This window comes from Pipistrellus kuhlii, unplaced genomic scaffold (genome assembly GCF_014108245.1).
Source record: "Pipistrellus kuhlii isolate mPipKuh1 unplaced genomic scaffold, mPipKuh1.p scaffold_m20_p_14, whole genome shotgun sequence".
In the NCBI taxonomy this organism is placed as follows: Eukaryota; Metazoa; Chordata; class Mammalia; order Chiroptera; family Vespertilionidae; genus Pipistrellus; species Pipistrellus kuhlii.
The window spans coordinates 8806532-8821456 of record NW_023425449.1 but is presented as its reverse complement, the minus strand read 5'-3'; the positions used below and the strand labels follow the sequence as shown (position 1 = coordinate 8821456).

The 14925-nt window shown below is 33.8% G+C and overlaps 1 protein-coding gene across 6 annotated transcripts in view; it reads left to right on the top strand.

Moving 5' to 3' along the window:
• Nucleotides 1-14925, top strand: part of RIMS2 (regulating synaptic membrane exocytosis 2) — a 213156-nt gene that overhangs the window by 64297 nt on the left and 133934 nt on the right. For 4 of the 6 annotated variants that reach the window (XM_036436629.2, XM_036436630.2, XM_045581338.1 and 1 more), the window contains 5 exons: nucleotides 1212-1365; nucleotides 3154-3222; nucleotides 4787-4943; nucleotides 6416-6532; nucleotides 12496-12561. In XM_036436629.2, the coding sequence (XP_036292522.1) occupies nucleotides 1212-1365; nucleotides 3154-3222; nucleotides 4787-4943; nucleotides 6416-6532; nucleotides 12496-12561 (563 nt within the window). The remainder of the gene's footprint in view (nucleotides 1-1211; nucleotides 1366-3153; nucleotides 3223-4786; nucleotides 4944-6415; nucleotides 6533-12495; nucleotides 12562-14925) is intronic. The other 2 variants (XM_036436632.2, XM_036436631.2) reach the window with 1 other exon arrangement.

The window sequence follows — 14925 nt, the reverse complement described above, 5'->3', positions numbered from 1 at the left end:
CAGTTCTTCAGCCATTGACACACTAAGTTACCTGCTTTCAGCACTTTTCAATGTGCTTCGTTTTCCTGAGTAAATGCAATGGAGACCTCATGGGAAAACCAACCATCTGTAGAAATATGACACTGGATGTCAGTAGCGAGGTAATCACAGAGGAACAAGCCACTTGGGAAGGAGGGGAGCATGGTTGTGGGGAGCAGCGTCTGGGACAGCTGTGTGGGTCTTGCATTGGTTTGCTTCCTAGCCCATGTCCTTGAGCAAGTTATTAAATCTATTTCTCGTTCTATTTCCTCTTCAGCCACGTGTGAATACTAGGAGTTAGTATGAGGATTAAATAAGTGTGTGTGTGTATGTGTCAAAATTTGTAATACAGGGCCTATCACTCTGAAAATAACTAGGGGAAATTTGGGAAGAATGAAAGAACTTAGGTGTTTTGCTTTGTAATCTCCCATAGGTAAATAATGATTTATCACCCAATAGCAGTTCTCATGTTCCTAAGCATAAATGTCATAGTTGCTCCTGACCCTAAAAGAAAATAAAAAGTTATTAATTTCTATGGATTGGTTTCTTGTTAAAATATATTAAACATTTATATTTTAAGGTGCATATTATAGTATGTTTCATTTTAAAAAATCAAATGATCCTATTTTGAATCATTAGCAGCATATATTTAACAGAGTTTTATTTTATTCATGTTATACCTCTCTCACTTACCAGCTGATGTGAGCTTAGACAAGCTCTTTTAAACCGTTTTTTAGCTTTGATATCCTTTTCTGTAAAAGTTGAATAACAAGACCAAAACAGTAGGTTATTTTTCCCCCAGAAAATTTAGACAACATATAACATGGTTTTTGATATACATTAGACCCTCCTAATTGGGTCTCTCTCCATTTAGAGTTTATGAAAAGGCTAAATTAATGAATGAAAATGCTTTGTAAATTATAAAATACATTAGTATTATTATAGACTTTGAATAATAGTTGTTATTTCTATAATAGCAAATTCAACACCAGTGGGTGGTTAGTCTATTTAAATTTCTTAGATATTTAAAACTTTTAAATAATTAAGAAGTTATAACTATTTTGTTTATTGTCAAAATGTATGAATAACTTTGCAACATGGCTTTGCTTTTGATCTAATAGCATTACTATTATATTTTAAGAGAATTTCTGAATTATTGGTATATAATGGTTTTTTGTCTCTTGGCTTTGTAGATTTTAATTGAATTAGAAACAGCATTGTTAGATGATGAGCCACATTGGTACAAACTTCAGACCCATGATGTCTCTTCCTTCCCACTTCCCCATCCTTCTCCCTACATGCCACGAAGACAGCTCCATGGAGAGAGCCCAACACGGAGGTTGCAAAGTAAGTTTTCAGTAAAATTGATCATATCTTCCATTGAATTATCTTGAATGATATATATGACATGGAATTTGAAGATACATTTATGGGTATTAACATGTATCTCAGGGTTTTCATAGCTGTTATTGAATCTTTTAATTGTTTGATACATTAAGATGAGGTTATACCTGTCTATAGTATATATAGTCTGACTCCGAATGAAACAGTTATTTTTGATTCATTGATGAGTAATGTTATTCATCACTTTCCTGAAACATTATTTTGAAAAGTGTATTTGGATGTTTAAGTCTTTATTATTTTATATTCTTTATTGTTTTCAGTTAAAGTTGTGTAACATCTTAAGGTAAAAGTCTTCCTTTTTAACATGACAAATCATTTCTAAATTTGTTGTTTGATATTAACTGTTTACATAACAATTGAACTATAAAAGTTCAGTTAGAGATTTCTTTAATTTGATACTTCATTTTTTGTCACATATCAACTAGATTCATCTCTTAAAATTCTCAAATAATTCTTTACTTAGTAAAATGTTATATTATCACCTTTTCACTTTTTAAAATAGAAAACATCATACCTATTATACTTTCATTCAGCCCATGACCACCAGTCTTCAAAGAAGAGTGAATGGAAACAAATTATTGAGACAAAACCAAAATGATGCTGTTGCTAGGTGTAAGATGAAAGAGACATGATTTCATAATTAAGTTTTTCAGGATCTCAGCTATTTGCGCAGATTTGGGACCAATATTTATTTTCATTCTCTACCCAATTGAATTTATTTTCTCTTAGATGGCAATTACATATACTTATACAGACCTCTAGATATTTTTTACTGGTGTCATTATTATCTTATATCAGGGGCAGTTCTGATTCTCGACCAATACTAGAAGCATGTAATCTTTATGCTCTGTAGTGTGCCTGGCATATTAATTTTCATTACACTGTTCTCCTTAAATCTGTCAATAACTTCATCTGTGTTATCCCTCCTCTCTTCTGAGTCTGTTTAGAATGTAAGTCCTAATTATGTAAACCCCTAAATGCCCCGTCTGTTGGATGTCATCAGATGATTCTAGTTTTCATGTCAGTTGGAGCTATAACAGCCTCAGATTTGATTGGCTCTAAAGTTTAATGACATAAGAATTTACAAGGAAAATAGTGAATTTATTCAGTGAGACCACATGATCTCAGATTATTTTCTGCTGCCTAACCATTAGAAAGGAAAAAAACAAGAATGCAGTTACTGTCAACAAAGACTTTGTGTCCTAAGAGGGCAGGGATTAAAAAACAAGCAAAACAAGAAGAAAAAAAGGTTTGAAGGCATTTCAAATATTGGAGGGCATTCCTAGAATGTCCAAATATTGCTACTTTAGACATCTGAGACAATTTGAGATCTCAATGCTTTATAAACCTACAAGAAAGCAGTCATTTTCTGATAAGGGAGTTTAGTCTATTTAATGAATAACAAAATGTAAGTAGACCACACAAGTCATTTTTTTTTTTTTTTTAAATAGTAACACTGTTTTTATTTATCACTAGAGGCCCGGTGCACAAAATTCGTAATGGGGTGGGGGGGGGGGTCCCTCAACCTGATCAGCACCCTCTCCAATTCAGGAGCCCTCAGAGGATGTCCTACTGATGGCTTAGGCCTGCTCCCCATGACTTTCCTTCTCTCTCTGTTTTTTATTCTCAAGTTCCATTCAAAATTCCTTCCATTGATTTTTCAGGTTGGTGAGAGATTACTATTTTTTCCTTAGTAAATACCAATTTTAATTATTGCTGTTTGCTTTATAGGATCAAAGAGAATAAGTGACAGCGAAATCTCTGACTATGACTGTGATGATGGAATTGGTGTGGTGTCAGGTAAGAATTTCAGAAATATTTTATAATAAGCAGGAAGAGTAAATTCATCATTATTTACCAATAGATAGATAGATAGATAGATAGATAGATAGACTGATAAAATGAGAAAGAAATAACTTGCCTTCTCATCTCCCCCAAAAATACCTTATGGGAATTTAAACTCCTGATTAGTTCTTATTGCTGTAACACCTGAACCAATTGTTAGATTGAATATTCATATGGAAATATTTTAAATAAGTGAATTCTTATTAATTTCCTGCTTTACACTACTAAATAATAAGGATTTTTCTGTAATTTTGAGGAATTATTATATAATTAAAACTTTTTTACATACTGTGCTTATACTGTGAAAGAGAAGAAAATCTTGTTGAGATCACCCACATACCCAAATATGTCAAATACTTATTCAAGTATTTAAAAAATTTTTTTCATTGTTGTGTTGGTTAAGTATCAGATGCAGCTACTTTTGAAATTATGGCATTATAGTTTAAAATATTTGCTAATGTATTGTTATAAATTATCTGATGATTTTAAATTTAGGTAAGTAGCCTTTAAAAAAAAAATACCAGGGAAAAATATATCACAGTTTACTCTTTAATATTATAAAAATGTTTCTCTTCTTCTTGAAGGCAAATTAACTTAACAGATTTCAAGGGTATGACTAATTTTACCTTGGACAAACATGCTACATGCTACAGTTGCATCAATTATTGATAAGAATTTTTGTTTGACAATTTTTGTTAGAGTCGCATCAGTTAACATGCTATCAAAGTACCTATTATTTTTTTAAAATTCCATGACTATCTTTTAGTTTTTATTTTTGCAGTATGGGTGAACAATATATTACTTTACTAAACCTGCAAAAGATAATTTACATGTTTTATGGTTTGTGAATTAAACCTCAATAAAATGGTTTTGAAAAATATTTCCCATGGCCTCTTGCTTGGGAATTATAACAGTTTTCTCCCCAAATGTATTCTATTCCTTTAATAATTGATTTTTCCAGTTTTCTTTATCCTAAAAAATGTCTTTCAGGTTTTGAACTTCTTCATCTTGATGCCATTTTTGACACATCTCAATTCTTTCATCTTTTATTTTTAGAATGGCAAAAAATATGATCATTTTGTTATTTTTCCATTTTGTTTAAAGAGGTGTATTTTTGAAAAAGAACTTTATAGGAATTTTTATTATTTACTTTAATAGTGTATATTTGTTATTCTATTCTATTACTGAATAGTGCTTAGAAAACCTGAATCATTCACAGTATTTATCCTGGGTTCATTATTTTTCAACATCAGAAAAAACCATCCTTGTTTCTACATTTTTCTTCCTGCCTGTGTATAAAGTACAATATATAGCGAATAATTTAATAATCCGTTGAGAAAAGTATTTGAGTATTTGTCATCCTTTTTTAAGTATTTACAGAGTATTTTATTGTCCTAGTATTACCTTTACCATACTCAAAGGCTGCAGCTTCACCCGCATTTTACATTTTTCAGTAAAGTAGGAAATACAGAAGAACTTAGTGTGTAGGTAACTGTCATCTTAATCTTTCCACCTTTAGATTATCGACACAATGGCCGAGACCTTCAAAGCTCAACGTTGTCAGTGCCAGAACAAGTAATGTCATCCAACCATTGTTCACCATCAGGGTCTCCACACCGAGGAGATGTTATAGGAAGGACGAGGTCATGGTCACCCAGTGTCCCTCCTCCACAAAGGTAAGATAGCATGCACACTTTATTCCTAGGATGGTGGTACAAGCCTACCTGTGGTAAAACACCAGGAATAACCTCTAAAGATAAAAAATTCTTATGGGAAAAGTATCTTCAGGAGAAACAAAGATGCTATTGGATAACCTACATAATGAGAATAAAGTAAAAGATAGTCTTCTCTATGACTTTGGAAGACCCATGTATTATTTTATTCGAAGAGTTCAAAGTTATAAACAGGATCCAGCTTGAAATCACTTATCAATATTGAGCAGATCTAGTTATGACCAACTTATTATACTCATAAATGGTAGAGATATTGATAACTTAAGGAACAGGGGGAAAAATAAACATATGATGCGCTTTAAAATGAGGAACCATCGTGCGAAGAGTTAAAGGGAAGGATGGCTCAGTAAATCTGTAGCTCCAGGTCTATGCCTCGTGGGAAAATTCTGGTCAATGCAGGTAAGTACTGAAAGGCGTAATAGAGTTAGAGCCATGGAACTAATATGCTTGCCATTAATAAATATGTGCATAATTCACAATTTATATACTTGAATATTTAATAAATTTGAAAATGTTGAATTTTGACATTTGAACATTATGATTCCTATTATAAATGAATAAATGAATTAATTTTAGACTTGGAATTTTTAATTGTCATCTTAATTTGATGTATGGTAGGAACCATCTAAGAGAACTTGAGGTTTGTATTTAAAAGCTTACTTAACTTATAAGGATGTTAAGTACTTAAAATGTTTACTTAAGTTTAGACATTGAAGAAATTAAAAAGGAAATGTAATATATTGACCTCATAAACATAGTTTAAAATATTTGAAGATGTTAACTAAACAGTTTAACATTGAAACTAAAATTATTTTCTGAAAAATAATTTCTTAAATGTGGTAGACCTCTCAATAGAGTGATATGATTAGGAGCTTATATAACAGACTTATTCTGTCATGAAAAAGAGAAAGATGATCTAGACAAAGAATAGTAGCTTAAAAAAATCATCACGATCAATTAGAAATACTTCAGTTTAGATTTTTTTAAAGCAATCATTATCTCTAAAAATGGGATATGGCAATATATTGTCTATAAGCAATATGCTGAACTCGTTTTCTCCACACTAATCAGTTTTTCCAGTGGTATTTTTGTATCGTTGAATATCACTACTAGAGATCTCAGAGCCATATATTAATAGCTTTGATAATCCTATCACTATCCTTATCAATAGTGCCTTAGTTTTATGTTATACCTCTGTTCTTGAACGAATCTCCTAACTTCACTGTCAACCTCCGGTTGGCATTTATGTGGACATTAGCCAGAGGGACAACTGCTTAGTTAAAACAAAACAAAAAACTTGAACTTGACAGGATAGTAATTTTTGTCTTTTTTTACTGCACTCATCAGTAAACCTTGTTTGTTAGTTTAGCCTATGGTTATGATTTGAGTATATTTAATGTGTCTTGCTATTTCAGTCGGAATGTGGAACAGGGACTTCGAGGGACGCGCTCTTCCACTGGCCATTATAACACAATTAGCCGAATGGATAGACATCGTGTCATGGATGACCATTATTCTCCAGACAGAGACAGGTGAATGCGATTAGATACTCCTCTGTTTTCTTATAATCACTGCCTTCAGGAAAGAGGTGTTACTATTAAATGTTTCTATTCTGAAATTTCTTAAACCCTATGTTTTCTTCAAATGCCTACATTCTTTCTTATGACCCCCACATCATTAAAAAAACAAAACAAAACTAAAACAAAACAAAACACAATAGTTTCTTTCGTAAGAAAAAAAATAATCATCTTGCTCTTGCAATTCTGGGCCTTTGTTAAATCAAATTAGTAAGTTAGTAAATTTGCATGTGAGGTTATAATGATAGTCATAATGAAAATGAGGTGTTTTATTATTTTTACTTTATAATTAATATCTATAAAAATATTTCCATGTGGCAATAGATTTTAGTCTGTTACATTCATAGGAAAATCAATGTGACTTTTATATATAAAAGTATTGAGATAAGCCTGGAAACACAAAAACTGATTCATGAAGAGGTTCTTCCTCATGGCTTAAGTAAACTTTTTAAGCATCGTAAAGAATCATGCTGTTGATTGCTGTATTTAGAAGAATTCTCTGAATTTGCTCTATTAAATGTCACATACTTGGAATTAATTAATGTTAATTATTACTAATTTTTTAATTATACAAATTGATTAATTCTAATTCATGGTTTGTTGTTTATAAAATAAAAAATGCTATATTTTCCCCAAACTATAAAATGGGTTTGAAATAAGAAAAGAAAACATAATTTACCATTCAAAGAATGTTGTGATAAAATAACAAAGGAACTCAGAAGTCCTTTTGTATGCATCCTAAACTAATTTTGGTAGAAATACTTGGGGGATTTAAATAAACTAATATGAGCTGTATCTGCCAATATCCATAAGTTTGTTATGTCTACATACAGGGCTATATGTTCAATTCATGCTTGTTATTTCATTGTGTTTTTTTTAGCATGTTTTCTTTAATAGAGCACAGCAAGTATTGGCTTTTGAGTCTGAGAACTAAGGAGACATTAGGAAGTTATTAAGTTAATGTCTTTATCATTGTTGAATGAAAGTTAGTGTAGTATATTACTTTTATTTGTTTGACTTTTTCATAGTTTTTTAGGTCTTTAGGTGTAACTATAGGTATGCTACCTATAAAAATGTATACTTATAAGTGCAATAAGAATGAATAAAAGATAAACTATCATGATTAGGAATTGGAAGGAGTCCCATGAAGGTGTGTGAATGATTACTTTTGTCACGTAGTAAAATTTTGTGTTTGGTTATTTCTGGAAACTGTCTGTATAGTGATTAACACATTCATTGTTTATTGAAAGTGTAAGGAAATGAAGGGACAGAAAAGTCTGAACTGACTTGAAATCATTCAAGTTTATGTTAAGTTTTTTTTATAATTAAAAATGGACTCAATATTTTCTCTGAAGATAATGTGGTCTAAATCTTGCAAAGAGGGATGGAATAAAATTAGCCTCTAGAATTATACTCACACACAAAAGGTGTCACTATCATGCAAACATATCATATTTTAAGGCAAATGGCCCTAGTATTAATGACAAAAAATTTGACTTAGCCTTGGTTATTACCTGATATAGTCATAATTGAAATATTGTTTTTCACATTCACTTTATAACTTTAAGAGTCTTCTAGTTTAGCAAAAATTTTCAAGTAATTCAAAGCTTTAGAGAAATTGATCTATGTGGTTTAATTACTCTCTTAGCGTGCCTTATATTATTACGAGATCCTAATTACTGTTAATTATGAGCTGTTTTAAATCCATTTTGAAATAAGTAAAATAGAATGCCATTTAAATAGGACTATAAAACATTTGTAATATATTATTTTTGAGTTATCCATGCAACTATTATTTCTTAACACAAGGAATCAAAACTACAGTATTACCCATGTACTCTATCATAATATTAAATAATGGGTTCTTCATTTCTGTTTGTCCTAATATTCTAAAATATTTCCAATAATAGACTAACGTAAAAGCATTGTAATTTTTATGTATTATTTAATTGTTAAGAGTACTCTAGAATTCTTACAGTGAATATTCACCAACAGCATTTTATCAGGGCGATCACATGGTTGATTGAAAAGTCTAAAAGAGAATTTCCTTTGAAATAGTAAATAAATTTAGGTATTTTGCACAGTGTGTTAATCTTTCTTGATGCATTGGACTAGGACAGTGTTTTTATTGAATACTTTGTCGTGGTGTTTGAAACCTAAAGGCATTGGGTTTGAATTTAGGCTTTTACACTTGCTCACCGTGTATCTTTGGGAAAATTGACCTCTTTGGAATTTGATCTCCTCATTTCAATAATCATAACAGTAGTGCCGATTTTACGCGGTTGTTTTGCCCGCTGAATGACCCTGTGCTCCAGTTGCATCGTATAGCCTAGACGATGTGCCTTACCCCTCAGCATGTTTAAAGGATCTTTTGTCTTTCAAATAATTTCCATTTTATGTGCTTATCAATTAAGCAGAAAAAAAAGGGGAAATCAGTCAATTCATCTGTTTTTTTAAAAAAGCTATGTAGAGAACATAGGGCATGACTTGGGCCTTGGAAAACAAGAATGTTTAGCCAGGTGAGAACAAGAACAGAGATTCAGGGGCTGAACACATGTGTGTGTCTGAAAGAGCCAGTATGAAGGATGAAGGACTTGAGGACGTGGGGGAAAGTTATGCAGGAAGATAGTGGCTTTTCCATCAGCATATTGGGGAGAAATTATGCTATTTGACTTTCATTTATAGCATCTGGTTAAACTTCAGTGGTATAAGAAGGAGATATAGTATTCATACTCTTTTCTTATGGGTAACATAAAAAATCGTATATCAAAATTTGATTTGACCTTTAGTGTTCTTCTCCTCTTACTCTTTTGTCCTAAGTCAAAATCCTATTTTGTTTTGAAAAGAAAAGTTCTTTATAAATAATTCAGAGACTTGAGTGCAGGGGTATTAACTGAAATGATGAATTGCAAAGGGCACCTATCCCCTATTACTTTCTGTGTCATTGTCTCTATGGTAAATTTTGTTAACTGCAGCCACTAGGAACATAATTTTCCTGGGAAAAACTATGTCGCTTTCGTGTTAGAAATTATTTTAAGAGCTTATGTGTTTACATGATTTAATTTACTATTAGAATAAGTATGCTGTACTAGATACTATTGCTGTAACATGTTAGTGATATCCTGCAGTGAGAATTTTATTTATCCTAGATGCCAGAATATTTTGGGTACATGGCATTAATAGATATTTAAATTACAAGAAGAGGAATAGCTGATGGATTATATTAAGCTCCAAAGGGGGGATTAAAGAATTATAATGAAAGTAGAAGGGACTTTAGAGATCTTGGAGTTCCAGCTTCTGAAGAGGCACCTGAAGGTTGCCTGTTGTATGTAGGTAGGGATGAAGTGGAAGGGAAAGGGTCTAGTTTCTCTCATTTTCTCCAGCCCCGGAGTCATTCTGATTTTACTGCATTTATATGTTATCTATTGGTTTAACTTAACATTTTGTTAGAAAATTTGAAAACTGCTGCTCTAGCCCTCTCATGTCACAAATGCAGCACTAGGTGTCCGAATAGGCAGATGACTTGGTCAAGCCTCGCAGTTAGCATGTGTTTTTCTGAAGAGTCTGCAGGACATTTAAGCAGCCGTGTGAAAAGCCCAGAAGGCCTCTGGAAATGTGTTGTGGAACCCAAAGAAAAATTAAGGCTAACGCTAGAGTTTGCACCGTAAGAACAAGTAATGTTATCTGGAGAATGTGTTGGAATGTAAGGAAGGTGAAGGATTAAATCTTGGGAAACCCCTGCATCTAAGAATATAGAAAAAGGCAATTTAGTAGATGAAATGAATAAAGAAGCAAGAGACCAAGCCATGTGTACAAACATTAAGACCCTGAATTTTAAGTTAAGGAAGCCCCGAGCTTGAAACCCAGTCCTGCTCCTTTCTGTATGGCTGTGGGCAAGCACTCATAGCTCAGTGTCTCTGTCGGTGGGAATCCTAGCACCCACCTCCAAGAGTTTTTATGAGAAGTAAATGGGATAAAGTAGACAAAGTTTAATAGAGTACATGGCACATAACTGTTAAATAAATACCATTTTTTTTATAGCCAGAAAAATAGTGTTGAAAAACCAAGAGAAGAGTGTCAAGAAATAAAGGTTGAAAATCAATGTCTATCTAATACCACAGATAAATGTAATACGATGAAGATTAAGAAAAGATTAAGGGATTTTTCTAGGATTTCACAGATAACATTCACAGGACAACTTCAAGAGAACTGTAGAGGCCAAAGTCCAGGAAAGTCACAGAGATGCAGTGGCAAGTGTGAGGAAGGCAAGTTCAGTTAAGCTTTTATTTTTAGGATTAGTGCACTTGAGGAATGGTAGGTCATCTATCCCATATGATAAGAGAGGAACATGCTAATTATCTGTTACACCTTGGGGCTTAACCACCAACTGCTTAAGGACTAGATCACGGATCTGCGGGAGGGTGGAGCAGCGAACTACAAGCAGGTGGCAAAAAGCTATAGGAGGGGGCAGGATGGCAAGCTATTAGGGGGAGGGCAGCGGGGAGAACTACAGGAGGGCAGGGCAGCAGGTGGAGAGCTACAGGAGGGTGGCAGAGAGCTACTGGTGCATGAATTTGTGAGCAGGGCATATGTATATACTGTATATGCAACCGTTCGACCGGTTGCTATAACGCTCACTGATCACCAGGAGGCAGACAGTCCACACAGGAGCTGCCCCCTGGTGGTCAGTGCGTTCCCACAGCGGGAGCACCCGCTCAGCCAAAAGCTGGGCTCATGGCTGGCGAGCCCAGCTGCTGTGGCAGGAGCCTCTCCTGCCTCCTGGCAGGGCTACTGAGGTGGTGACTGCAGCCGCGGCTGTGGCAGGCACAGCAGGGCCAGGAGGAGCAGCAGCGGAGCTGCGCCCTGCCCTGCCCAGCGGGGGCTCCTCCCCAGCCAGCCGCCTGCCACTTGGGCACTGGATTGTGATAGAGTGTGAGCCAGGCTGAGGGACCCCACCCCCCCATGCACGGACCCGTGCCCCAGGGCTCTTGTAGACAGTGATGAATGGAGCAAGGTCCTGTGGGAAGTGGAATTACAAATGGAGGACTTTCTTCGGTGAAGAGAAAGGGACAAGTGAAGGTACAAATATATATTTGCTCTCTATGTTGAGGTAGAAGAATGGAAGTTGAGAGAGTTCAAGGTTGGTTTCTATTTTTTACCGAAAGGCAATGATCATCTGCCAAAATTAAGTGTTTTCAATTAGTGCTATGCAAAGAAGAGAATCACAGACGCCTAGAAGGTCAGTGTGCTGCTTTGATGGCTATGGTGGACATGAGGCATGGAATGCAGCAGAGCCATAGCATGCAATAAACATAATAAAAATAAGGAATGGAAAAGTGTCTATTGTCCAATAAGTTTAATAAATGCAGTTAATCAGAAATGATTTGAATCAGTTTGTTCTTTACTAAATTGAATTTATAAAGAAAGCCTTTTAAGTAATTAATGATTGAAGAAGAAACAATTGCCTTGTAAGATCTCCTAACTATGACAAGTATTAAAATTTGCCTCTTTTATTATTTTCTTCTGAGCTTTCTGGTTATTTTATTATTTTTCTCTCCTCTCCTTTCCTCCTAAAAAAAAATTGGAAAGCACCTATCATATTGTGTAACATTTTACAGATTGTGATGAAGATGTTTGGGTAATAACTGACAATAATTTATTTTGGAATATGATTTATTTAAATCTCAATTTGTTTTCTTTTGTTGTGTTTTGTTTGAGACTATTTAGAATATTTTAACCTTTATCTCTGACATACCTTATGGATATTGGGTGGAAAGAGCAAGCTTTCCAGTAACAATTTTCATTTGCTTTGCTTACTACCTGCTTATCTTTTTTTAACCTCACTTTTTAAATGAAACTATACCTTTTCATTTCTTTCCTGAGTCTCATTTATGTTCTTGTTTCTGCCACGCTTGCAGTCACTTTCTTACTCTACCTCGCTCCAGATACAGTCAGACCATTGACCGTCATCACAGGGATGGCAGGTATACTTTTTCTTACAATTGAGTGTGTTCATAGAATTGCATGTGCGTGTCTATTACTGTGATATAACTCCTACTTCTGTTTTATATATATATATATACATACGGTTATAATGAAATAGGGGTACATTATCCTTATAAAATAATAGTAAGTAAAGCAATATAAACTCTTTGATTGCAGTAACATGTCAATTAACCGGTAAATGAATTAGAATCCTATCTTTGATGGTTCTAAAATTTTAGTTTTCCAAGAATGACAATTAATTTTGATTTCCTAGAAGGATCAAATATAGTTTCATTACATCTGCCTGCCCACCTCCCTCCACAGAGTTCATAATTAGGTATTTAGACAGCACTGGTTGATGTGTACATATCTTAGCGACCTGCTTCCCTCCCTCAACAGTGGAGGAGTCAGTCCTGAAATGCTGAGGATGAACTGAGTGGCTTATAGCTGCCTTGCCCAAAGTGGCTGTAATCTACTCCTTGGTCGTAGATTTCCCTCGGTGGGAAAATCTTTGTTCATTTCTCATCTACCCCTTATAATGGAGGGAGATTTCAATTACATGGCACTTAACAGAAGAGAGAATTAACTAGAAAAAGAAGAGGAAAAGGGCCTATATGTAGCTTTAGGGACTTGAGCCAGTTCAAGGACAACATTTTGAAATCCTATAGGGAGAGAAGAGAATGGCAGTGATACTATGGTGGGCTCGGCTAGTGTAGACAAGGAATTAGATGCTGTGCTCTATCATTTCAAAGTGATTAGAGTTATGTGTGACCATTTTTATCCTATTAGTTAATTAAGAGTTAATAAAAATTATTGAAAAATAATGACTAAATTTCGAAGGATTGAAATGATGTAGATAAATGAAAGGAAACATAAGAGATACCATTAACAATATATTCCTAATAATTCAAGTTTTGTGATGTCTCTCAGTAAATGTAATTAAAAGGGAATGGCTTTCAGTTTATTATAGTGATTTTTATTATATTTTATTTTCTTTTGCATTTTCTCAGTCCCTTTCATTTTGCTTTAATACTAAATAGTTCTTACTTTGTTGTTCTCTCTTTTATTTTTAATATTGCTGGATGTAACCTTTAGACTATTTTTTGGTTGCAATGATTATAAGTTTATCTTAAAAATATATGGAAATGTGGTTACATAATTGTCCTCATAATTAACCAAGACCTTTCTTAAGGTGGGTGACATGAATGATCACAGGCTTATTCCACTTACTATGGTAACTTCATTTCACTGTAAGTTAAAACCATGCACCACGTTTTTTACATTCTATATTTTCCTAATTTTACTTATCAATAAATAGAGTATCTGCCTCATATTACTTATTCGTTCAGTAAATCAACATGGATAGAGTCAGTTCTTGATCATATCGTAGTTGGTTATTAATTTCACAATACTTAACAATTCTCAACCTAGCTGGCCTATTTTGAAGGATATATTTCTGAATTGTTTTTTTGTGTGCCATGATTTGGTTTGTGTTCAGGAAACACAATATCATTAATGTTTACATTAAAGTACAATAAAACACAGATAGGAAAATAAATTTAAATAAACAAGTTTTCAAATAGCTTACCGTAAGGTTTGCTGTCATTTAAATGATTCAAATTTGTGAGTCTGTGTATAGACAAATTGGGTAGGTTTTGTAAGAATGAAGTTCTTTTGTTGCTTTTTAAAGTATTCCCTTTGATCATTATCAAACTGATACATAGAAAAGAATGTGTGCACATTTCAAAACATAATAATGAAATGAGCAACCACACATATACCACCCAAACTGAGAGCCAGAGGAGATGCTCATACACCTTGCATCTTCTGCAGGCTCCTGGCCTGTTGCGTGCTCTTCCACAGAAGTAATAAAGGCTATACTGAATTTTCATTTTACATTCCCTTACTTAGCTTTTTTTTTAATTATTATTATTATTAAGGGACTTGGATCATTTGTTTCCACTCTGCTAACTTTCCAAGTTACTCAATTCCTCTGACCCCATTTTAGTGCCCTGAGATTCTGGGATTACTGAAGATATGAAAGTTTACCTAATCATCTCCCCGTTCTTTTACATATGTTACCATAGCATTCCATGCTTCTTGTTTTAAACTTCTGCACTTTTATATGTAATGCAACTTAGCACAACCACTCATTGCCCTTCCATGTTAGTATCATCTGTTGATCTTTTGGGTATGCTCTTTTAATTACTGGATTTTTTAGTGCCTGGACTTAGTCTTCATCACCTTGAGGGTAGAGTTCACCTGAATGATCTATTCAGCACCCACTTACTTTTTTGACTGTTTCAAATATGAGGGAGTGGACTTTACCTCCAATTCTGCTTCAGTCACTCTTATGACCGTAC